The sequence below is a fragment of the Amblyraja radiata genome, chromosome 13 (genome assembly GCF_010909765.2).
Source record: "Amblyraja radiata isolate CabotCenter1 chromosome 13, sAmbRad1.1.pri, whole genome shotgun sequence".
In the NCBI taxonomy this organism is placed as follows: Eukaryota; Metazoa; Chordata; class Chondrichthyes; order Rajiformes; family Rajidae; genus Amblyraja; species Amblyraja radiata.
The window spans coordinates 40,453,804-40,477,288 of record NC_045968.1 but is presented as its reverse complement, the minus strand read 5'-3'; the positions used below and the strand labels follow the sequence as shown (position 1 = coordinate 40,477,288).

At 44.8% G+C, this 23,485-nt stretch overlaps 1 protein-coding gene across 3 annotated transcripts in view; it reads right to left on the bottom strand.

Moving 5' to 3' along the window:
• Nucleotides 1–23,485, bottom strand: part of hltf (helicase like transcription factor) — a 53,569-nt gene that overhangs the window by 6,643 nt on the left and 23,441 nt on the right. Inside the window, exons 10-22 of one of the 3 annotated variants that reach the window (XM_033031871.1) lie at nt 22,976–23,069; nt 22,500–22,585; nt 21,590–21,658; nt 21,106–21,210; nt 16,804–16,901; nt 16,547–16,690; nt 14,405–14,543; nt 13,460–13,595; nt 9,064–9,243; nt 6,514–6,638; nt 5,265–5,443; nt 2,623–2,748; nt 136–248 (exon numbers count right to left, since the gene is read on the bottom strand). In XM_033031871.1, the coding sequence (XP_032887762.1) occupies nt 136–248; nt 2,623–2,748; nt 5,265–5,443; nt 6,514–6,638; nt 9,064–9,243; nt 13,460–13,595; nt 14,405–14,543; nt 16,547–16,690; nt 16,804–16,901; nt 21,106–21,210; nt 21,590–21,658; nt 22,500–22,585; nt 22,976–23,069 (1,594 nt within the window). The remainder of the gene's footprint in view (nt 1–135; nt 249–2,622; nt 2,749–5,264; nt 5,444–6,513; nt 6,639–9,063; nt 9,244–13,459; nt 13,596–14,404; nt 14,544–16,546; nt 16,691–16,803; nt 16,902–21,105; nt 21,211–21,589; nt 21,659–22,499; nt 22,586–22,975; nt 23,070–23,485) is intronic. The other 2 variants (XM_033031872.1, XM_033031873.1) reach the window with 2 other exon arrangements.

Genomic DNA, 23,485 nt, shown 5'->3' with positions numbered 1-23,485 from the left:
ACCCGCTGAGTTTCCTCCAGCACTTTGTTATTTGCTCAAGAATCCAGCATCTGCAGTTCCTTGTGGCTCCGCTAACTATTGGAGACAGCCTGTTTGAGAAGAAAACTAGAAGTAAATGTGCAAGATTTCACCTACCTCAGAGGAGTTTCTATAAGAGTAAGAAAGGCTGTGAACTGTGACACAACCAAACTCTTAATGGTGGGGTCCTGCTTTCGAAGTTCAATCAAGGAATGCATCAGGGCATCCACCTATAATTGCAAAGAGCAAAGTTACACCAACGTATTGAAATATCTTTCTGACCGCTTTCAGAATGGCCCCTCGTTTTGGTAGCATGTACTAGCAATGTTACAAAATTTTGAGATTTTAAAAATCAAGTCTGTAATTTATCCCATCAGATAAAGCATAAAAATAAGTTTAATTTGACACCTAATTCACTTTCATATCTCAAGTATTTAAAAAGTTATGGCCATTTTCATACTGGGAAATGAGCATCTTGTTCCCTATTGATTTTCTATGGACATAACAAAAAAGCTGTGATCGTGAACAGTCAAAAGCCCATAACTTTCTTAAAAATTAAGAGAACTGAATGAAATTTTCAGTTATCATAGATTGAAGCATTCTGAAACAAATATAAAATAATCTTACTTGGATGACCTGAAATTAAAGCATATAATTAGTTAGTTACCTAATTGTAGCTAATTTCAGACTTCAATTACTAGATCTAAACATCTATCCATTTCTTAATAAATGATTAACATTTTTAAATAGCCTAAATGTCCAAATAATATTCACAAATAATTCACAATAAAACATGATTTTTAAATCTCATTTACATTAATTTATAGGCCAAATGGAAGGAATTTAGTGTTCAATTGCTGCAAATTAAAGTCCATTTTAAATCAGCTTTCCAGTGGGTCCCTGTGGAACGCGCTGGTTTAGAACGTTCACATTGCGGTAGATTTGTGCCCCAAATGCCGAGAAAAATACTGCGGGATATAATGGGGCCAAATTGAGCTACTCGCAATATTAAACTTTGTATAAAGGGTTCTTTAAAAGCCCTTTTTAATGTAAAAATATACAACCTAACTTCTGTGGTTTGCTTTATGGGACCCTGCGGTTGCTGGCTGTCCCGGGTTTAAAGATTGATTTTTAAACTACTATAACTATTATTCAAGGCCTTTAAAACTAATAATAGCTTTTGCGACGGGGTCTTCCAGCGATTTTTCGTTAATAATTAACTAGGCTGAACATTTTCGATTGGAACAGCTTAGAGAAAATCGCGTTTTAAACCCGCCCCCTCTAAACGGCGCCAAAATCGCGCACACCCACAACGGCAGATCTTCAACGACGCTTCAGGTAGGCTTTGCAACATACCTACATGTACTTCCAATTGTCCCCATCCCTCCAACTAATTCCTGGATGTACATATATCGCAGATTATATGCTTGTACACCTGCTAGAGTTTGATCGTCACGTAATTCTAAAAAAAATCCATGACCCCTTATACACCTTTTGGCAATTTACAAAGAGGACAGAATTATCTACAGTGCCATGAAAGAGAAACAAACTCAGGAGTCCTGTGCTTTTAGGAAGCAAGATTAATTAAAAGGCAAAATTAAAATCAGAGAAGCCTCTGTTCAGAGGTTCGCAGGTTTGCAGAGGGAGCATGATCATCAAACTAAGATGGCACTGTGGCGCAGCGGTAGAGTTGCTGCCTTACAGCGCCAGAGACCGGGTTCAATCTTAACTATGGCTGCTGTCTGTATGGAATTTGTACATTTTCCCTGTGACCTGCGGGGATTTTCACGGGTGCTTCAGTTTCTCCCCACACTCCAAAGACGTAGAGGTTTGTAGGTTAATTGGTTTGGTAAAATTGTAAAGTGTGTGTCTCTAAAGTCATTAATTTTGACTTTAGAGATGCAGCGTGGAAACAGGCCCTTCGGCCCACTGAGTCCGTGCTGACCAGCTACCACCCCATACATCAGCACTTTCCTAAATATCCTATCGTCCACTAGGGACAATTTACAATTTTCACCAAAACCAATTAACCTAGCAACCTGCACGTCTTTGGGATGTGGGAGAAAACCGGTGCACCTGTGGAAAACCGATGAGGTCACGGGGAGAACATGCAAGCTCCGTACAGACAGCACCCGTAGTCGGGATCGAACCCGGGTCTCCGGCGCTGCGAGGCAGCAACTCTACCGCTGCACCACGCTGCCGCCCTATAACAAACCCACTTCTGTAAAGCGATGTAAAGGAAGTGCAATGAAAATCAAGCAAATAAATATTTTGGATTTAAATTCTCTTGTGCAGTGGAATCCTCTCCCACGGCAACTGTAAATGCCCAGTTGTGTTTCTCAAGTATAATCCTAAAGTCGCGACAGGCAGGATTGCCCAAATTTGGTGATCCAGCTAGTCTTAACTTTGGGATTATATCTCAACATCTCAACTATGACTTACTGTCAAGTTCATAAATAATGTGAGCTCCCACATAGGTCACAAGCGTTGGAGCAGCCGTCTCTCCCATACATTCCACAGATGACGTCCGCTACCTCTCCCCTCCCCAGCATCAGTGTCTCTCTCCCACACATGGTGGATGGGAATGCACGGCTTGTGACTCACCTTTGAACTGGAGACCCAGGCCTGCTGGGTCTTGTCAAACGGTGCCGAGTCCATCTCCTCAGGAGGACATTCCACCAGCTGTTCCACGCGAATCTCCGCCCGACACAGGGGGCACCTGGCTGTGGGCTAGCAGAGACGAGTGGGAAGAAAGGGTCAAAGAGCGTTTAACTGCCGTAGGCACAAAATAATGAAGTTCCTACTTGCAGCAGTATTACTGGCCTGCAAACACAATGTCCATAGGTAACATATAGAGTGATAGAGCCATACAGCATTGATTGCCGGCTGTGTAGGATGGAACTGCAGATGCTGATTTACACAGAAGACAGACACAAAATGCAGCGGGTCAGGCTGCATCTCTGGAGAGAAGGAATGGTGACGTTTCTGGTCGAGATCTTTCTCAAGCATTTTGTGTCTATCTTGTTTGTAGCCTAATTGGCTTGGTAAAATTGTCCCCAGTGTGTGTAGGATAGTGCTAGTGTACAAGGATCACTGGCCGGACTCGGTGAGCCTGTTCCTGCACTGTATTTCTAAACTAAACTGCACGATACAGACCTTTTGGCCTAATAAATCCCATGAAATCAGGTGGAACTGATTTTATTCATTGTCCAGTAGCAGTCAGTCACACAGCATGGAACAGGCCCTTCGGCTTACCGAGTCTGAGCTGACCAGCGAACACCCGTACACTAGCACCATCCTACACACGAGGGACAATTAAAATGTTACCAATGCCAATTAACCTACAAACCTGTACCTCTTTGGAGTGTGGGAGGAAACCGGGACATCCGGAGAAAACCCACACGGTCACAGGGAGAACGTAAAACTCCGTACAGACAGCACCCATAACGCCATCGGGGACGACAGATGGCACAATGGGCTAAGTGTTCGGCTGGCGATCGGAAGGTAGCCGGTTCGAATCCCGCTTGGAGTGCATACTGTCGTTGTGTCCTTGGGCAAGACACTTCACCCACCTTTGCCTGTGTGCGAATGTGTGTGAGTGATTGGTGGTGGTCGGAGGGGCCGTAGGCACAGATTGGCAGCCACGCTTCCGTCAGTCTGCCCCAGGGCAGCTGTGGCTACAGAAGTAGCTCACCACCACTGAGTATGACTGAGGAGTGAATGAATAATGCGATGTAAAGCGCCTTGAGTATTAGAAAGGCGCTATATAAATCCCATCCATTATTATTATTATTATTATTATTATAGGAAACCCGGGTCTCTGGCGCTGTGAGGCAGCAACTCTACCGCTGTGCCACTATGTAGCGGTCTATATTACCATAGAGTCAGAGTCATACAGCAAGGAAACAGGCCCTTCGGCACAACTTGCCCATGCTGACCAAGATGCCCCATCTACACAGATTTGGGCAGGTGGGACTAAGTGTTCTAAGCCTTTCTTATCCATGTACCTGTTCAATTATTTTAAATGTAATTTTAGTACCTGCCCAAGCTACCTCTTCTGGCAGCTCGTTCCATATACCCACCATCCTCTGCATAAAAAAATTGTCCCTACTATTAAATAATATACAAAAATTCAAAATAAATTAATAACATCCCAAAAAAGAAGTCCTTAGTGCAACCATGACAGTTCATTGTTGAGGTTAGTGGAGACATGCACAGCAAGAAACATCCACTGAGCAGACACAACGAGCAATTAACAACTAACTAATAATTGGGTCATTCAACAATCATTTGCTTTTGGTTACCATCAAGCAAGACACTTCCAAACAAAAGTTGGATGTTTCCACTAGTGGGAGAGTCTAGGACCAGAGGGCACAGCCTCAGAATAAAAGGAGGTACCTTTAGAAAGGCAATGAGGAAGAATTTCTTCAGTCAGAAGGTGGTGAATCTGTGGAATTTATTATCACAGACGGCTGTGGAGGCCAAGTCAATGGGTATTTTTAAGGTGGAGAATAAGGGTGTCAAGGGTTTGGGGGAGAAGCAGGAAACTGGGATTGAGAGGGAAAGATAGATCAGCCATGATTGAATGGCAGAGTAGACTCGATGGGCCAAATGGCCTAATTCTGCTCCTATGACTTATGAATTGGCTTTCACCCCAAGACAAATAATTGAAGAGGGTTTGCATTGAAGTTTTAGCAACCAGTCAGAGAAATCTAATACATGTTAAATAATGTTAAAACATGTCGAGGGCCTGAGCTAACGGGAGAGGTTGAGCAGCGAGGACTATTCCTTGGAGAGCAGGAGGATAAGGGGTGATCTTGTAGAGGTGTACAAAATCATGAGAGGAATAGATCGGGTAGAAGCAGAGTCTCTTGCTCACAGTAGGAGAATTGAGAACCAGAGGACATAAGTTTAAGGGGGGGGGGGCAGGGGAAGATTTAATAGGAATCTGAGGGGTAACTTTTTCACACAAAGAGTGGTGGGTGTATGGAACAAGCTTCTGGAGGAACTAGTTAAGGAATGTACTATTGCAACATTAAGAAACACTTAGATAGGTACATCGACAGGACAGGTTTAGGATATGGGCCAAATGCAGGCAGGTAGGGCTAGTGTAGATGTTGGCCAGTGTGGGCAAATTGAGCTGAAGGGCCTGTTTCCACATTGTGTGTCTCTATGACAAGCTCTCATAGAAATCGCCCAGATCCTCAAAGAACAGAAGAGTTTATGTAACGTTGCATTTTACTAACCTGTTCGTTGCGAATGACGTGGCAGATGCAGGGCTTGCAGTAAACATGGGCACAGTGTGTGATTACTGGCAACGTCAGTGATTCCAGGCAGATGGCACACTCCTCGTCCGAGCCACAATTCAAAACCAGTTTGATCTTCTTCACCAACTTCTCCCTCAGTTCATCAGGAGTGGCACTATCTACAGGGAAAGGGGGCAGATGGGGAGAATGAGAGGGCAGAAAGGAGAAATGGGGGGGGAGGGAGAAAGGGAAATGGGGGCGACGAGGGGAGTGGGAGAGAGACGGGAAAATGGGGAGTGGGAAGAGTGAGAGGGAAGGGTAATTGGGAGAGGGAAGAGTAGCAGGGAGATAAGGGGAAACTTGGGGAGTTATCCCACTAGTTTCACTGTTTCTATCCCTTTGTTATCACCCCCTCCACAGTCAACAATGGACCATTGTGAGCTCCTTGGCCATTGGTGCCGGCTCTGATTTGTACTGAACCTTTTTATACCTCTAGTTTCCCTCCCCACTGACTCGCAGTCTGGAGAAGGGACTCGACCCAAAAAGTTACCTATTTCTTTTCTCCCGAGATGCTGCCTGACCCGTTGAGTTACTCTGTCATTTTGTGTCTATGTTTGGTGTAAACCAGCATCTGCAGTTCCTTCCTACACTGAATGTTCATACCGTTGGGTTGTAAACTAGCCAAGCTGAATAGGAGATGCTGTTCCTCCAGTTTGCGTTTGGCCTCACGCTGGCAATGGAGGAGGCTCTGGACAGAAAGGTCAGTATGGGAAGGGGAAGGGTTGGCAACCAGGAGATAAGTTTAGTAAGTGATGGGAGCAGAATTAGGCCATTCAGCCCATCAAGTATACTCCATCATTCAATCATGGCTGATATATCTTCCACACTCAACCCCATTGTCCTGCCTTCACCCCATAACTCCTGACACCCGTACTAATTAAGAATCTATCTATCTCTGCCTTAAACATATCCATTGACGTGGCCTCCACAGCCGCCTGTGGCAATGAATTCCACAGGTTCACCACCCTCTGACTAAATAAATTCCTCCTCATCTTCTTCCTAAAGGAACGTCCTTATATTCTGAAATCCAGTAGGGCTTGGCGGACAGTTGCAGCCTGACCCGCTGAAGAATTCCATCACAGAGCCGCTGCCTCCTGGGCTTCGACTACAAGAGGCGCCCAAAGGAGTCTCCCATTTCATTCAAACAAAGGCACTGGTGGGGGTTCAGCAGGAATCTGCTCCCTCCTACCTGTGGAGGACATGACAGCTGAAGAGTTTGCAAACAGACGCGGATGGCAACACAGCTGCCTCAACCAGACCAGGATCGCAAGGACATCGGCATAATGTGTGAAAACGGATCCTTCGCTGAAATATCTGAAACATGGTGGAAAGGCGGCAATCATTAACCCGTGGCTACACAAACATTTGAAAGCAGTGTGTACAGAGAGATAAGAGGTGTACTCCTCAATCACTAATGCCTCTCCATAACTTTGTATACTTCTATAAAATCTTCCCTTATCCTTTGACACTCCAAAGACTGTAACATTGAGTTTTGCTTTTAAACCTCTCCTCATTTTTCCTTCCAAAATTCAAAGCACCTTTGAGTTGAATTTTATCAACTGTTCCCTGTCCATTTCATCAGTCTCAACATAGCTTTATGGACGTGAAATCACAATGCTCTGCCCCCAGAACGGCACTGTGGCTCAGCAGTAGATTTGCCGCCTTACAGCGCCGGTTTGATCCTGACTACGGGTGCTGTCTGTACGGCATTTGCACGTTCTCCTTGTGGGTTTTCTCCCAGTGCTCCGATCTCCTCCCACACTCCAAAGATGTGGAGATTTTTAGGTTTAATGGATTCTGTAAATTGTAAATTGTTCCTAGTGTGTAGGATAGTGATAGTATGCGGGTTGATCGCTGGTCGGCATGGATTTGGTGGGGTATGGGGCCTGTTTCCATGTTGTATCTCTAATGTTTAAAGTCACTGAACACATACCATGTTTAAAGCTGAGATTGATAGGTTCTTCATTAGGAAGGGCATCAAAGGTTATGGGGGGGGGGGGGGGTGGAGAGAGACAGGAGAAAGGGGCTGAGAGGAAAAATTGATCAACCATAACTGAATAGCGGAGTAGACTCGATGGGCCAAATGGCCTAATTTTGTACCTAAGTCTTTTGGTCTAAATTAGTTTAGTTTAGTATAGGGATAGAGCATGGAAACGGGTCCTTCGGCCTACCAAGTCCATGCTGACCAGTGATCACCCATACACAGAGCCTACGTATTCTGTGGAATGTGGGAGGAAACCGGAGCACCTGAAGAAAACCCACAGTCAGAGAAAACGTGCAAACTCCATACAGACAGCACCCGTAGTCAGGATCAACCCCAGGTGTCAGACAGCAACTCTACTACTCCACCACTGTGCCGCCCTGCTCTGTTTTGCTCCTATGAGTTATGGTCAAATTTGTACGACCACAGAGCAATAAAAGCAAAAGACAGCCTTTTACTCTCTGAACCGCTGTCCACTAAATGTCATTCCCATAACTTGGATATCAAAAAAGGGCACAAAGTGCAGGAGTAACTCAGCGAGTCAGGCAGCATCTCTGGAGAACCAGGATAGGTGACGTTTCGGGTCAGGAACCTTCTTCGTTCAAGCTGGGAGAGAGGGGAGGCAGGATCAAGTGTATGATGTTGGAGATCCACCAGCCAGACCCTCAACATTGGTGCTCCTTAGTATTGAGTGTAGACCCTTGCTCTATTCTCACACTTTGTCCTGCCTCTCCTCTCTCCCAGCAGGAGAATGGGGTTGAGAGGGGAAAATACATTGAATGGCGGAGCAGACTTGATGGGCTGAATGGCCTCGTTCTGCTTCTATGACATGGCCTAATTTGGACAACCACACAGAGAAATAACAGTGAAACACTGTCCTTCACTTCCCCCGCTCCGAAGAAGGGTTCCCATCTGAAACGATACTTATCTATGGTGACGTTCTCCAGAGATGCTGCCTGACCCACTGAGTTACTCCAGCATTTTTAATCCTTTGTGTAAACCAGCATCTGCAGTTCCTTGTTTCTACTAGGATATCAAAGCCTATCTGGAAAATATACTTGGTATAGGCATGCATTAAATTAAAAACAGCAACCTTCCTGTAAATTTGCCAATTTATTGCTAAAAGCTACAATGCAATATAAAAGATCAACGTTTTATAAAGCTTCATTCATGGAAATAAATACTTTCAGCAAAAATGTTATTCTTCAGAGTGAGAAACAAGGAACTGCAGATGCTGGTTTACAAAAAAACGACACAAGGTGCTGGAGTAAATCAACAGGTAGGCAGCATCCTTGGAGAATATGATCGGTGAGGTTTAAGGAACAATCCTGACCTGAAACGTCATCTGTCCATGTTCTCCAGAAATGCTGCCTGACTGGAGATACTCCAGTACTTTGTGTCTTTTTTTTGGTAAACCAGCATCTGCAGTTCCTTGTGTCTACTGGAGGAACTCAATGAACCAGGCAGCATCTATGGAGGGAAATGGACTGACAACGTTGAATCAACCTGAAGGGGTTAAGGGGAGAAGACAGGAGAATGCAGTTGAGTGTGATAGATAGATCAGCCATGATGGAATAGCAGAGTAGACTTGATGGGCCGTATGGTCTAGTCTTGCTCCTATAATTTATGAACTTATGAAACGTCATCTGGCCATTTCCCTCCGTGGATGCTGCCTGGCCCTCTGTGACCCTCCAGTAGCTTGTTAATATTTTTCTACAACCATTCCACAAGTGTTCTGGGTTTCTTTATGAGGCTCACCTGCCAATAATTGCCCGACCTTCATTCTTTACAGATTCATATATTTGCTTCTCTTCGTCGGATAATGTGATGTGTTGAATAAAAACGGTACGTGTCGGCAACTCAATTACAGGCCTGCCATTGACTTTGCTGGTTTTGGTCCTTCGTAAGGTGATGTTGTTTATCAATGCTTGAAGCCGTCTATGGAATAAATACGCAGGAAAACGTTGAACAGTGCAACACAGAACTTCAGCCCACAATGTCCATGCGGAACATGATTCCAGGTTAAACCCGTGTCCTCTGCCTGCACGTACTCCACATCCCTCCGTATCCATGCACTTATCTAAAAGCCTCTTAAACGCCACTATTGTATCTGCCTTCACCATCACCCCCGTCTGTGCGTTCCACGCAACCACCACCCTCTGTACACAAAACATGTCCCCGCACATCTCCTTTAAGCTTTGCCTCTCTCATTGTAAAGCTGAGCCTTCCAGTATTTGATATTTCCACCCTGGGAAAAAGGTTCTGACTGACTACCCTATCTGTGCCTCTCATAATTGTATATACTTTTATCAAGCTTCTGAAGAAGTATGAATCTTTCCTATGTCCATATGGTAAGGTTCATAAGTTAATACATTCAGAAGTTCTAGGAACAGAATTAGGCCATTCAGTCTTTCGAGTCTACTCTGCAATTCAATCATGATTGATCTATCTTTCCCTCTCAACCCCATTCTCCTGCCTTCTCCCCATAGCCCCCGACACCCTTACTGATCGAGAATCGGTCAATCTCCGCCTTAAGAATATCTATTGATGGCCTCCACAGCCCTCTGTAGCAATGAATGTCACAGATTCACCACCCTCTGGCTAAGTTATACCAATGAACGTGGAGAAATTACTTTTGTGATGTCTCCAGTTGGAATCTCCATTTTGAACAGTATACTTTCACTGGAGACATTGCGTGGAAGTTTCATTGGGACAAAGAGGTTGATATATGAAGGAAGGCTGATTAATTGGCACCTAAACCTACTCGGGTCTGCAAGGAGGTGGTTTCACCAACAACCTCAGGCAGATTGAAGGGATCGATGCTGAGGGGAGGCTCTCCAGTAAATAAGTTGTTGCCCATTTCAGACGAAGATGAGAAAGATACACAGGGAACTGCAGATGCTGGTTTACAAAAGAGGACACAAAGTGCTGGAGTAACGCAGGGGGTCAGGCAGCATCCCTGGAGAACATGGAAAGGCTTCAAGTCTAGACCTTTACTCAGATGGATTGGAGTAGAGGGGAGAAAGCTGGAAGAGAGGTAGGGGCAGGACAAAGCCTTGCAAATGATAGATGGATACAGTAGGTATGTTGCAAAGCCTACCTGAAGTGTCGCTGAAAATCTGTCGCTGCGGGTGTGCGCGATTTTGGCGCCGTTTAGAGGGGGGCGGGTTTAAAACGCGATTTTCTCTAGGCTGTTCAAATCGAAGATGTTAAGCCTATTTAATTATTAACGAAAAATCGCTGGAAGACCCCGTCGCAAAAGCTATTATTAGTTTTAAAGGCCTCGTATAATAGTTATAGTAGTTTAAAAATCAATCTCTAAACCCGCGAACAACGGCAGCTGTCAGGGTCTCATAGAGCAAACAACTGAAGGTAAGCTGCATATTTTTACATTAAAAAGGGCTTCTTAAGATCCCTTTATACAAAGTTTAATATTGCGAGTAGCTCATTTTGGGCCCATTATATCCCGCAGTATTTTTCTGGGCATTTGAGGGCACAAATCTACCGCAATGTGAACGTTCTAAACCAGCGCGTTCACAGGATCCCACTAGAAAGCTGATTTAAAATGGACTTTAATTTACAGCAATTGAACACTAAATTCCTTCCATTTGGCCTATAAATTAATGTAAATGAGATTTAAAAATCATGTTTTATTGTGAATTATTTATGAATATTATTTGGACACTTAGGTTATTTAAAAATGTTAATCATTTATTAAGAAATGGATAGATGTTTAGATCTAGTAATTGAAGTTTGAAATTAGCTACACTTGGGTAACTAACTAATTATATGCTTTAATTTCAGGTCATCCAAGTAAGATTATTTTATATTTATTTCAGAATGGTTCAATCTACGATAACTGAAAATTTCATTCAGTTCTCTTAATTTTTAAGAAAGTTATGGGCTTTTGACTGCACACGATCACAGCTTTTTTGTTATGTCCATAGAAAATCAATAGGGAACAAGATGCTAATTTCCGAGTATGAAAATGGCCATAATTTTTTTAATACTTGAGATATGAAAGTGAATTAGGTGTCAAATTAAACTTCTTTTTATGCTTTATCTGATGGGATAAATTACAGACTTGATTTTTTAAATCTCAAAATTTTGTAACATTGCTAGATACAGGTGAGGGATGGTGGTGGGGGTTGATTTGCAGGTGGTGTACAAAGGCCAGAGATGAAAAGACAAAAAGCGTAAGATAAGGAGACAAGGAGAGAAGATGCGTAAAAAATGTTAAGTCAGTGGAAGGAATATAAGTGGAAGGGGACGGGAGGGGGAAGGGAGTAATAGGTGCGCAGACAGGTTGGGCACAGGGAAGAGAGGGGAACAATGGGAGTGGGGGGGAAAGACGAGAAAAAATAATTTCTTTTGAATGCTAGTAACTCTTTGGAGTTCTCTACCCATGTCCAAGTGGAATATATGAATGCAGTGAAGGAAACGATCAACTGGCATTTAAACAAGGGGAGAGAACGAGAGGACAAGATTTGATCAGAGAGTATAGAAGTTGGGAGGTCATGTTGTAGTTATATAACATGTTGGTGAGGAAGCATTTAGAGTATTGTGTTTAGTTTTAGCCACCATGTTATAGGGAAGATGTCAAGCTGGAAAGTGTACAAAGATTTAAGAGGATGGTGCCAAAGCTCAAGGGCCTGAGCTGTAGGAAAGGATGAGCAGGCTAAGACGCTATTCCTTGGAGCGCTTGAGGATGAGGGGTGATCTTATGGAGGTGTACAAAATTAAGAGAGGAATAGATCGGGTAGATGCACAGTATCTTGCCCAGAGTAGGAGAATCGAGAACCAGAGGACGTTGGTTTAAGGTGAGGGGGGAAAGATTTAATAGGAACCAGAGGGGTAATTTTTGTTTTACACAAACGGTGGTGGGTGTACAGAACGAGCTGCTGGAGTATAGGTAGTTGAAGCAGGTATTATCCCAATGCTTAAGATACATTTAGACAAGTACATGAATAGGACAGGTTTAGAGGGATATGGGCTTTGGCAGGCTAGTGTGGATGGGGCATGTTGGCCAGTGTGGACATGTTGGGCCGAAGGGCCTGTTTCTTTGCTGTATGACGTTAGTCATGATCGTTTGGAATGGTGGAGCTGCTTCAAGGAGATGATTGGCCTAATCTTGCTCCTTATTCACCTCGCCTGTTCCATGCTACAGAAAACTCTGAAAAAACTAAACATCTCAGAAATTCTCTTTTTCCTCTTAGTTGTGACATTTTGTTTTTGAAAAGTCTTATCTGCAATTCTCCCTGTGAGGGAGGATAGACAATGACCATGGGAATGTATCACCCACAATAGGTCTGCTCCCAAGTCAGAGCGCACTCCAGAGAAAGGTATGAAGTTAAAACTTCTTCATCAAACACCACCCGAACACCCACGTTCCAGAGTCTGGTCACAGAAAGAACAACAGGTAAAAGCACATCAAACTCCGTACAGTTGGCCCCATCTATTTATTCCCAGGCCCTGTTCATCATTAATCCTTCCCAAATCCAGCTTGCCACATTACAGCAATCAAGCACTAAATATTTTGATCATCAGCCTTGTTCTCTTTAGAAACTACACTTGTTGGCTTTCCTTTGACACTCTCCCCCACCACCCGACCCCTCCCTCCCCTTCCCGTCTTTATACACCTTTATGGTCTGAGCCTCCAGTTGACGTTTGGGCCAGTTCTCTGCACCAAAGACATCTGCAGTCTCAAAATAGCCTCTACCCATTTAGTTTAGTTTAGAGATGCATTGTAAAAACAGGCCCTTCGGCCTACTGAGTCCGTGCTCTCCAGCGATCACCCATACACTAGTTCCACCCTACACACTAAGGACAATTTTACAGAAGCCAATTAACCTATAAATATGTCTTTGGAGTGTGGGAGGAAACTGGAGATCCAGGAGAAAACCCACGAGGTCACAGGGGGAACGTACACACTCCGTATAGGCAGCACCTGTAGTCAGGATCAAACTGGGGTCTCTGGCATAAGGCAGCAACTCTACCGCTGCGCCACCATGCCGCCCTTTCGTTCCTTCCATCACACACATCTCCATTTCAAAATGCTGAAGTAACTCAGCGGGACAGGCAGCATCGCTGGAGAGAAGGAATGGGTGATGTTTTGGGTCGAGACCCTTCTTCAGACATTTCAAAAAGTACCTACTTGAGGCCGTGTTGATCACCCATGGTCACAGGGCGTTGGATCGTTCTGTGCCACCACTGTCTGTCTGTAAATGGTTTCAACTTCAGGAATGAAAGAATGGACCAGAGATCCTTCAAGGAGTTTTGAATTGGTGTGCCTGCAGCAGAATTATATTGTATTAATAACGGTATATCATACAGGCTTCCAGACCCCCAACCATTGACTCTCTACAGACTATCCAACCACAGACTATCTACATGTCGCGCGGGCTCAGAAAAGCAGCCCACTTGATCAGAGACTTATCCCACCCCGGTCATTCCTTCTTCTCCCTGCTCCTGTTGTGCTTAACGTACAAACGGTTGAAAGCTAGCTAAACTCAGGAATAGCTACTTCCCCTCTGTTATCTGGCTTCTGAACGGTCCTTCCATAAGCTCGGGTACTGCCCGACTTACCTCTACCCCATTGCAGACATTGGACCTTGTTGTGTGAGCTGTGGGAAGAACTAGACTGTTCTTCCGTTTTGTCATGAACATGGGCAGCATTTCATTCTGTGGGAACCTAGTGAAGTTTGTATACGGAATACGGAATTGGTCGGCGCGGAATCGGTGAGCTCAAGGGCCTGTTTCAGCGGTGTATCTCTAAACTAAACTGAACTAAACTAAGCCAAACTAAACTAAACTAGAGTCACCACATTTCTGGCACCGACAAAGTTACAAAAAGTTAATTGAACAGTTTCAATGTCCTTTAATGGAATGTAACTTAGTAAGATACCAGGGTACAACTTTGAGGATCAAGACTGTTACTTTACAACCTACATAACTGTCTGTGCTGAAAGATCATAGATGTTTCTGTTCGATTCACACTTCAATAGTAGAGTGCACTAATAGCAAGATCACAGTGAGATCCTAAGTCCTTTCCTCAGACAATGATCAAATCCCTTCCACAGTACCCAACCCCCAACTATACCTGTTAACACCCATCGTCTCTCAGCAGTTAGAGTCAGGGCTGCTTTGGTCTGCTGGGCATTGGGGTTTCGGATAGTATGCCCCTCATCCAGTACCACACGGAGCCACTTCACCTTATGCAAGGGGCTGGCGCTTCCACTCTGTCAGGGCAAATTTATAATATTTACTATAAAGAACAGCAAACCACCACAATTTGGCTAGACATAAGGAACTGCAGATGCAGAAACAAAGAACTGCAGATGCTGGTTTATACCAAAGTCAGGCATAAATGGCTGGAGTAACACAGCGGGTCAGACAGCATCTCTGGAGAAAATGGATGGGTGACGTTTCAGGTCATTATGTTTTTAGAGATACAGCGCAGTAGAGTTGTTTCCTTATGCCCGAGACCCCGGTTTGATCCTGACTACGGGTGCAGTCTGTACATTCTCCCTGTGACCGTGTGGGTTTTCCCTGGGTGCTCCGGCTTCTTCCCACACTCTAAAGACGTGCAGGTTTGTAGGTTGATTGGCTTTGGTAAAAAAAAAAAAAACTGTAAATTGTCCCTAGTGTGTGGGATAGTGCTAGCGTACAGGGTGATTGCTGGTCGGCGTGGACTTGGTGGGCCGAAGGGCCTGTTTCTATGCTGTATCTCTAAACTAAACTAAAATGGAAGTAATATTGACTGGGAACTAACGATCCTGTGTTAGGATTAAAATCTCTGTGCTGACAGACGGAAACTTCCTCGCAACCCTCTAATGACTCGCATGACTGCTGAGGCACTGTATACTAGGAGGCTACTCCTATTACATCTCTCTTGCATTATTCATTCTGCAGGAATATTGCATCCATGCCTACTCATCATTTTAACCCACACGGGAATTATCAAAACACTCCCGAACGGTTTCTAACAGATCATTTCCCATTCCGTCTGCTGTGCAAACTTCCACAGATGCGGCATGTCCGATGCTGAAGCTTCCTACCATTACATCATCCAGGTTGCATTAGATATTATAAACCCAGTGAGCGGTGTCACTCTGATGCTTATATCCTTGGCAGGCAGGGAAATCAAGCTGGCTTTTGGTTTAGCATTACCACGGGTCACAACCAGGCTGATAACAAGTTTAATTTAGTTAAGAGATGCAGCATGGAAACAGGCCCTGCGGCCCACCCAGCCCAAGCTGACCATCAATCACCGCTCACACTAGTTCCACGTTATCCCACTTTCTCATCCACACCCTACACACCAGGGGGAATTTACAGAGTGCCAATTCACCGAACAAACCCGCACGTCTTTGGGATGGGGAGGAAACCGGAGCACCCGCAGGTCACAGGGAGAACGTGCAAACTCCACGCACACAGCACCTGAGGTCGGGATCAAACCCGGGTCTCCTGTCATTGTGAGGTAGTGGCTCTACGAGTTAAGCCACTGTGCTGAACTTCCTCTTGCCAAGAAAAGGGAATAACCCCATAAAAATAAAAGACACACAGTGCTGGAGTAACTCAGTCGGCCTCGCAGCATCTCTGGAGAACATGTGGGGAAGGGGGGGTGGAATGACTTTTCGGGTCGGGCTGTGCTGGGGGAAGAGAGGAGGGAAGAGGGTCAGGATCAAAAGTGCCTCTCCTTTTGCCACGACAAGATAATAAGCCTGTAATGGCTCCAAAAATAAAGCTCTCAATCTTCAACCTCGCTAAAACTAATTTACACTACACGTCCCTGCCTCCACCATCAACTGTGCTCATCCACTCCAACATTCTCCTGGCCTGCCTCTTCTCCTTACCCAATGGGAACAAATACCACCATCTCAGCTTGCAACTGCACCACAAGCTCTGTCCTCTGGCACATGCCTAACTTGACCGGGTCTATTCAATCAATAGGCAGCCCGTCGGCCCAGCAATGCAGTCTTGCTGTCGGGTTAGTGCTCCCCTCAATACCAGTTCCAGAGCACGTCTGCATTCAAAATGGCAGATCACAAAGCTTTTACTGGAATCTGCAGCAAAACTCCGATAATCCAGCATCTGATGGGTTGGCAATCGCAATGGTTCCCCCATCTGGCTCATCTGAATGAGTCTCCCTTTAAATTCACCAGGGCCCCCATTTCCCACACTCTCTTTAAACTCACTAGGACTCTATATTCCACGTGGAGTTCAGCTGCTGAGTACCTACCCCGTAATCCACCGTTAATGTGTTATAGGTCGTCAGTACCACATCTTGCTCGGCAAGGAACGTTGTGTCCTTATTTCGCTCAGAGCCGTAATAAAGGTACATCTTCAGCTTCACATCAGGACACAGGTGTTGGCCAAACTGATCCTGAAAGACAGATTTATTTTTCCACCAAGTCATTTCACCAAGTTTGATCTTTACACTTTGCAACGATAATAAAGAAGGATATTGAAGAAAGCGATCGGCCATGATGTACTCACAATCCAGTTACTGAGCACTGAGAGTGGACAAATAACCAGGGTTGACTTTGCCTTTGTGCTGAATGCTGACTTCATGCTGGTCTGTATACTGGTACAACCTAAGGAAAACAAAATAACTGCAGATATTGGACATGCAAACCACAATTACTTCAAGGACTGCGCACAAAACAGTTGTAAAGTCAGATGATGTCTGTAAGCTGAGATACAGGTTGTCTGAATGGTGCATTTGTGGATGCCACTCACAGTGGGTAGTGTGCCTTCAGCTGCCAAGGCCCCTCTTTATCTCCTCTTTTTTAATAGCTGCTAAAATCTAACTCTGCAGCCAAGCTCAGGCCGCTCCTCTACGCCCTATACACACATGACTGCTTGCCCCATCACCCCGCAAATAGGATCATAAAATTTGCGGACGATACAACCGTGGTAGGGCTCATCTCAAATGGGAACGAGGTCGCCTATAGAGAGGAGGTGCACAGACTTTCTGAGTGGTGTGCTCACAACAATCTCTCTCTGAACACTAAAAAGACAAAGGAGATCATCACTGATTTCAGGCGACATAGAGCGGAGCTCAGGCCACTGGAGATAAGGGGCGAGGAGGTTGAGAGGGTGCCTAGTTTTAAATTTCTGGGGATCAACATCAGTGAGGATCTTAAATGGTCTGTGAACTCTGCTATAGTTGTAAAAAAGGCACAACAGAGACTTTACTTCCTCAGAACACTGAGGAAGGCCCATCTGTCTGCTAAACTGCTGGAGTCTTTCTACCGCTGTTCGGTAGAAAGCATACTGACTTACTGCATAACTGCCTGGTTTGGGAACTGTTCAGCAGCTGACAGAGCAGCTCTCCAGAGGGTGATAAAAACTGCCCAGGGTATCATTGGACTCCCCCTGCCCCCTCTGGAGGACATTTACCACTCCAGATGCCGCAGCAGGACCTGTAATATCGTGAAAGACATTACACATCCTTGTCACCACCTTTTCACACTGCTGCCCTCAGGAAAAAGGTACAGGTCGCTAAAGTCACGCACTGCCAGACTCAAGAACAGCTTTTACCCATCAGCAATCTTGGAACTGAACTCTCTCGGGAGCGGGTTATGGTGAAGGAGGGGGGGGTGGGAGACAGTGTTAATTTATGTAAATGTGAATCCATGGGTGGGTTTGGGGAGGGAGGGAGTGTAAAAAGTATGAGTATGTGAATGTTTGAAGTTCTTTTAAATGGAGAGACACAGTAATCTCGTTGTATGTGACACATGCAATGACAATAAAGCATTCTGATTCTGATTCTGAAGCAGTAAGGCAGACAGTCAAAAAAGGACATAAAGTGCTGGAGTAACTCAGCGAGTCAAGCAGCATTTCTGGAGAACATGGATAAGTGACCTTTCGGGTTGGGCACCATTCTCCAGACTCTTATCTCCACGCCGACCAGCCATGACCCCATACACCAGCACTATCTTGCACACTAGGGACAATTTACAATTCACAGAAGGCAATTAACCTACAAACTTGCATGTCTTTGGAGTGTGGGAGTCAACCGGAGAAAACACACGCGGTCACAGGGAAAAACTCCGTACGAACAGTAGTCAGAATGAAATCTGGGTCTCTGGCGCGGTAAGGCAGCAACTCTAATGCTGCGCCACTGTGGACAGACAGACAGACAGACAGACACACACACACACACACACACACAACATAAATTAAAATGAAGGTGGTAACAATTCTTCAAAGCAGCATCCTTAATGTTCAATGACCATTTCATGTTGATGTTATAGTAGAACTAGGCCATTCGGCCCATCAAGTCGACTGCCATTCAATCATGGCTGATCTATCTTTCCCTCTCAACCCCATTCTTCTGCCTCTACCAATAACCCTTGACACCCTTACTAATCAATAATCTGTCAATCTCCACCTTAAAAATATCTATTGACTTGGCCTCCACAGCCGTCTGTGGCAATGCATTCCACAGATTCACCACCCTCTGACTAAAGAAATTCCTCCTCATCTCCTGTTTAAAGTACATCCTTTTATTCTGAGGCTATTGCCTATGTTACTAGACTCTCCCATTAGTGGAAACATCCTCTGCACATCCATTCTATCCAGGCCTTTCACTATTCGGTAAGTTTCAATAAGGTGGTCCCCTCATCCTTCTAAACTGCAGCGAGCACAGGCCCAGTGCTGTCAAATGCAACAAGACATCACAAACATTGTGCTCTTTGTATTCCTTCCCAATTCCCCATTTGACGATCCCCTACTCACCTTCTTATACTTGTTCTTTGATCACCGATTCTAAACATTTACCCCACGTTTCCAATCGGCTCAGTGCCCAGAGCAGCATGCTGATATGACAGGTAGTGCCCTACAGCTCCAGGGATCAGAGTTCAATCCTGACCTCGGGTGCCGTCTGTGCGGAGTTTGTACGTTCTCCCTGTGACCGCGTGGGCCTTCTCCAGGTGCTCCAGTTTCCTCTCTCGATTGCCAATCATTTTAAGCCAACTTTCCATCCCCGCATTGACCTTTCTGTCCTGGGCCTCCTCCACACCAGAGTGAGGCCAAACGCAAATTGGAGGAACAGCACCTCATATTTCACTTGTGCAGCTTACAACCCAGTGGTATGAACATTGATTTCTCCAATTTTCAGTAACCCCTGCATTCCCTCTCTCACCCTCCCCACCCCCACCTTAGTCGTTCTACTAGTTCCACTGTTCGCATCCTTGCATCCCTTCGTTATCATCTCTTCCCCAGCCAACAATGGGCCATTGCTTGGTCATCTGTTACCGGCCCGGATTTGTTCAGGCCTTTTGCAACCCCCACTGCCCCCTGCTGCTATACTTTCACTCTGAAGAAGGGTTCCGACCCGAAATGTCACCTGTTCCTTTTCTCCAGAGATGCTGCCTGAGCCACTGAGTTGCTCCAGCACTTTGTGCCTGTCAAATATACACTGATCTGTTAACTACTTACTATGAATTGCTCTTTTGCGTAGGTGGATGAGAAATAAAATCAAAGGGGAATTGAAAGAACGTGAATGAGAATTAGGCACAAGGCTACAAGGAGATCGAGAGGCGTAATGGGACTAGGGTATTTTGCCCGAGGGAGCTGGCACGGCTCAAGGGGCCAAATGGCCTCCTCCTCTGCCATGAGAAAGCACAAGGCATTTAGTTCCCTTTAATCTACAGTTCTGAAGCAATATTCCCACATCTCTCTTGTGAAATATTAGATTATGGCACTCGCTCATGCTTCACCAGCACCATCTAAAGGCAATACAATTAATGCATGTTCATTTTCTTCAGTCAAGTTTGTGACTAGAATTTTACCTATTTGATCGAGAATATTAAATGAAGCAGCAAAGGTTGTAATGGGATGGGAACAAATCTCGGAGGAGAAGTGAACAGGGCTGGTTAGAAACATACAGCAAAAAAACAAGCCCTTCGGCCCAACTTGCCCATGCCGACCAAGATGCCCAATCTACACTAGTCCCCTAGTCCACCTGCCTGCATGTGGCCCAAATCCCTTTAAAATTATCCTATCCATGTACCTGTCCAAATGTCTTTTAAATTTTAGCTAGCCGAAGATCAGATTGTGAAAGTTCTCAGCTTTAAGGCATAGTTGAAGCAGTATGAATGTGCACAAACAACTGGGTAGGCACTTGACAAAGATATTATTGACTAATGGTGAAACCACAGGGCTGTGTGATAAACCCCAACAGCTTGCGGGAGACGTTCTATATGTTCAGCATTATTTTCCTGGGATGGAAAAATCAAATACTAGAGGGCATAGCTGTAAGGACAGAGGGGCAAAGTTTAAAGGATGTGTTCGAGGCATGTTTTTTTTTCACAGAGGGTTATTACGAGGATTTGCCAGTACTCGAGGGTCTGAGCTAGAGGGAAAGATTAAGCAGGCTGGGACTGCTGGATGATCCAATAGAGGTGGATAAAATCATGAGAGGAATAGATCGGGTAACGCACAGAGTCCCTTGCCCAGAGTAGGGGGAAATCGAGAACCAGAAGACATAGGTTTAAGATGAGGGGAGGAAAGATTTAATAAGAATCTGAGGGGTAGCTTTTTCCACACAGAGTGGTGGCTGTATGGAACAAACTGCCAGGGGTGGTACTTCAGGCAGGTACTATCGCAACGTTTAAGAAACAATTAGACAGGTACATGGATAGGACAAGTTCAGAGGGAAATGGCCCAAATGCAGGCAGGCGAGACTATTGTAGATGAGATATGTATGTTGGCTGGTGTGTGCAAATTGGATCGAAGGGTCTGTTTCCACGCTGTATCACTAAAGTCTGAAGAGATGGTCTAAAGTTTTACCTTTCTTCATCTTTTTTGAGGTGGAAACTTTGCCACCAAGTGCGGTGGTAGATTCAACATCCTCCACGATGCCACACCTGAAGCGCGATTCACCTTCGGTAACAGCTGCATTGAAAGAGATTTTATCAAATGAGTTCCTTCATTGTCACCATTTATCTTCTCGCAAAAAGTTCAAATCTACAAGGTTAGTATACGAAGTGCTGAAGTAACTCAGTGGGTCAGGCAATATCTCTGGAGGACGTCGATAGGTGATGTTAAGGGCCGGGATCTTTCTTTAGGCTCTGATTTGTTCTGAACCTTTTCATATCTCTAGTTTCCCTCTCCCCTGACTCTCAGTCTGAAGAAGGGTCTCAACCCAAAAAATATCGCCTATTACATTTCTCCAGAGATGCTGCCTGACCGACTGATGTACTCCAGCATTTTGTATCTATTTTCAAAATAAACTCGTATTCTTGCTACTGTGTGTGTTTTGTTCCCGGCTTACCCTTTTTCCCAGTGTTTGGCGGCTTCCATTCCGTTTCCTTAACCGTCGTACCTCTTGCTCGCGCTTTCACTGCAAAGCAATGATAACCTGGTCAGTTTTCAAGAGATTCCTGCCTTTAAATATCGGCTTCACCACCACAACATCCACCCACCCAATGTCACAGCCAATGAAGTGCCCTTGCGCTTAAAACTGGAGACACAACAACTGGACTCAAGTGCTGGAGTAACTCAGCGGCAGCATTTCTGGACAACGTGGATAGGCAAAAGTTTTGGGTCCTCAACAGAGGCCTTACCTTTGACCCTTCTGCCCCCACCTTCACGAGTTGCGGGCCATCCATGACGTAGAGCTTTTTAAATAGAGTCCGAGGAAGGGTCTCGACACGGAACGTCGCCTATCCATGTTCTCTGGAGATGCTGCCTGACGCACTGATGTACACCAGCACTTTGTATATTCACCAGCATCTGTAGTTCCTTGTTTCTACATACACACCAGCTGCCTCTTTGCAAACAGAAACTGGAAAATGACCAGATTGTGCAAACTGCTGGAGGAACTAAAGAGGGTCTGAAGAAAGGTGTCGACCTGAAAAGTCACATATGCCTTTTCTCCAGAGATGCTGCCTGACTCACTGATTTACTCCAGCATTTTGTGTCTAACTGCTGGATGAACTCAGTGGGCAAGGCAGCATCTGTGGAGGGAAATGGATAGATAACGTTTCTAGATCAAGACTCTTTGTCCATTTTCCTCCACAGATGCTGCCTGACACACTGAATTCATCCAGCACTTTGTCTTTTTACTCGAGGTCCCAGCATCTGCAGTCCCTTGTGTCTCCAAATAATGCTTTAGGTAGTTTAGTGAAAAACAAGATTGCGATGAATGACTTTTATTGATGAGGTCTTCTAATGAAACAGACACTTGCCTTTTTTCGGTGTAGGGGGAGATTCTTCATCCTTCTCAGAGTCGCTGCTGTAAGTGTACTTAACGTTCTCCGCTTTCTTCCTACAGAGTAATGTATTGTTTATAAAATAGAAGCACAGTAACAGCAGGAAATTTTATTTTAAAAATCTTAGTGAAAAGATAAATGTTGTTATATAGCCCCTTTTAACCTTAGTATATCCAAAGCCCATTAGCGTTTATGAAGTGATTTCAAAATGTAGACATTGTATGTACTAAACGAGGTACATGGATACGAAAGGCTTAGAGGGATAAGGACCAAATGCAAGCCAATAGAACTAGTTTAGATGGGGCATCTCGGTCGGCATGGACTAGGTGGGCCGAAGGGCCTGTTTCCATGCTTTAAACAATAAATGAAAATTATGCAAATTAACAATAACAGGCAGGAATGAGTAACAAGATGAAACAATGCATGTTTACATTACAATTCATTACCTTTTAGGATGTGATGAAGTGAATATATCAAATCCTGAGGAACCAACGTTTCCTGTGGTATCGATCGTAGAGACCTTTTCTCTGTTGTCAGCATCTATAAAGCAGCATTAGTGAAAAGTAGTGAATGGATGGATGCTTAACAATTCTTTATTTTTGGGAGGGGGGAGGGTGGAATGTTCAGAGACATTAAACCACAACAGAGTTTTAGTTTTTTTTTTGTTTAGTTTAGAGATACAGCGTGGAAACAGGCCCTTCGGCCCACTGAGTCCATGCTGACCAGTGATCACCCGTACACTATTTCTATCCTACACATCAAGGAGAATTTATGGAAGTCGATTAACCTCTAAACCTGCACGTCTATGGAAGTGGGAGGAAAGCAGAGAACCCACTCGAATACAGGGAGAACGTATAAACTCCATACAAACAGCACCCGAGGTCAGGATCGAACCTGGGTCTCTGGTGTTGTGAGGCGGCGACTCTACTGCTGCGCCACTGTGCCGCCCTCTGCTG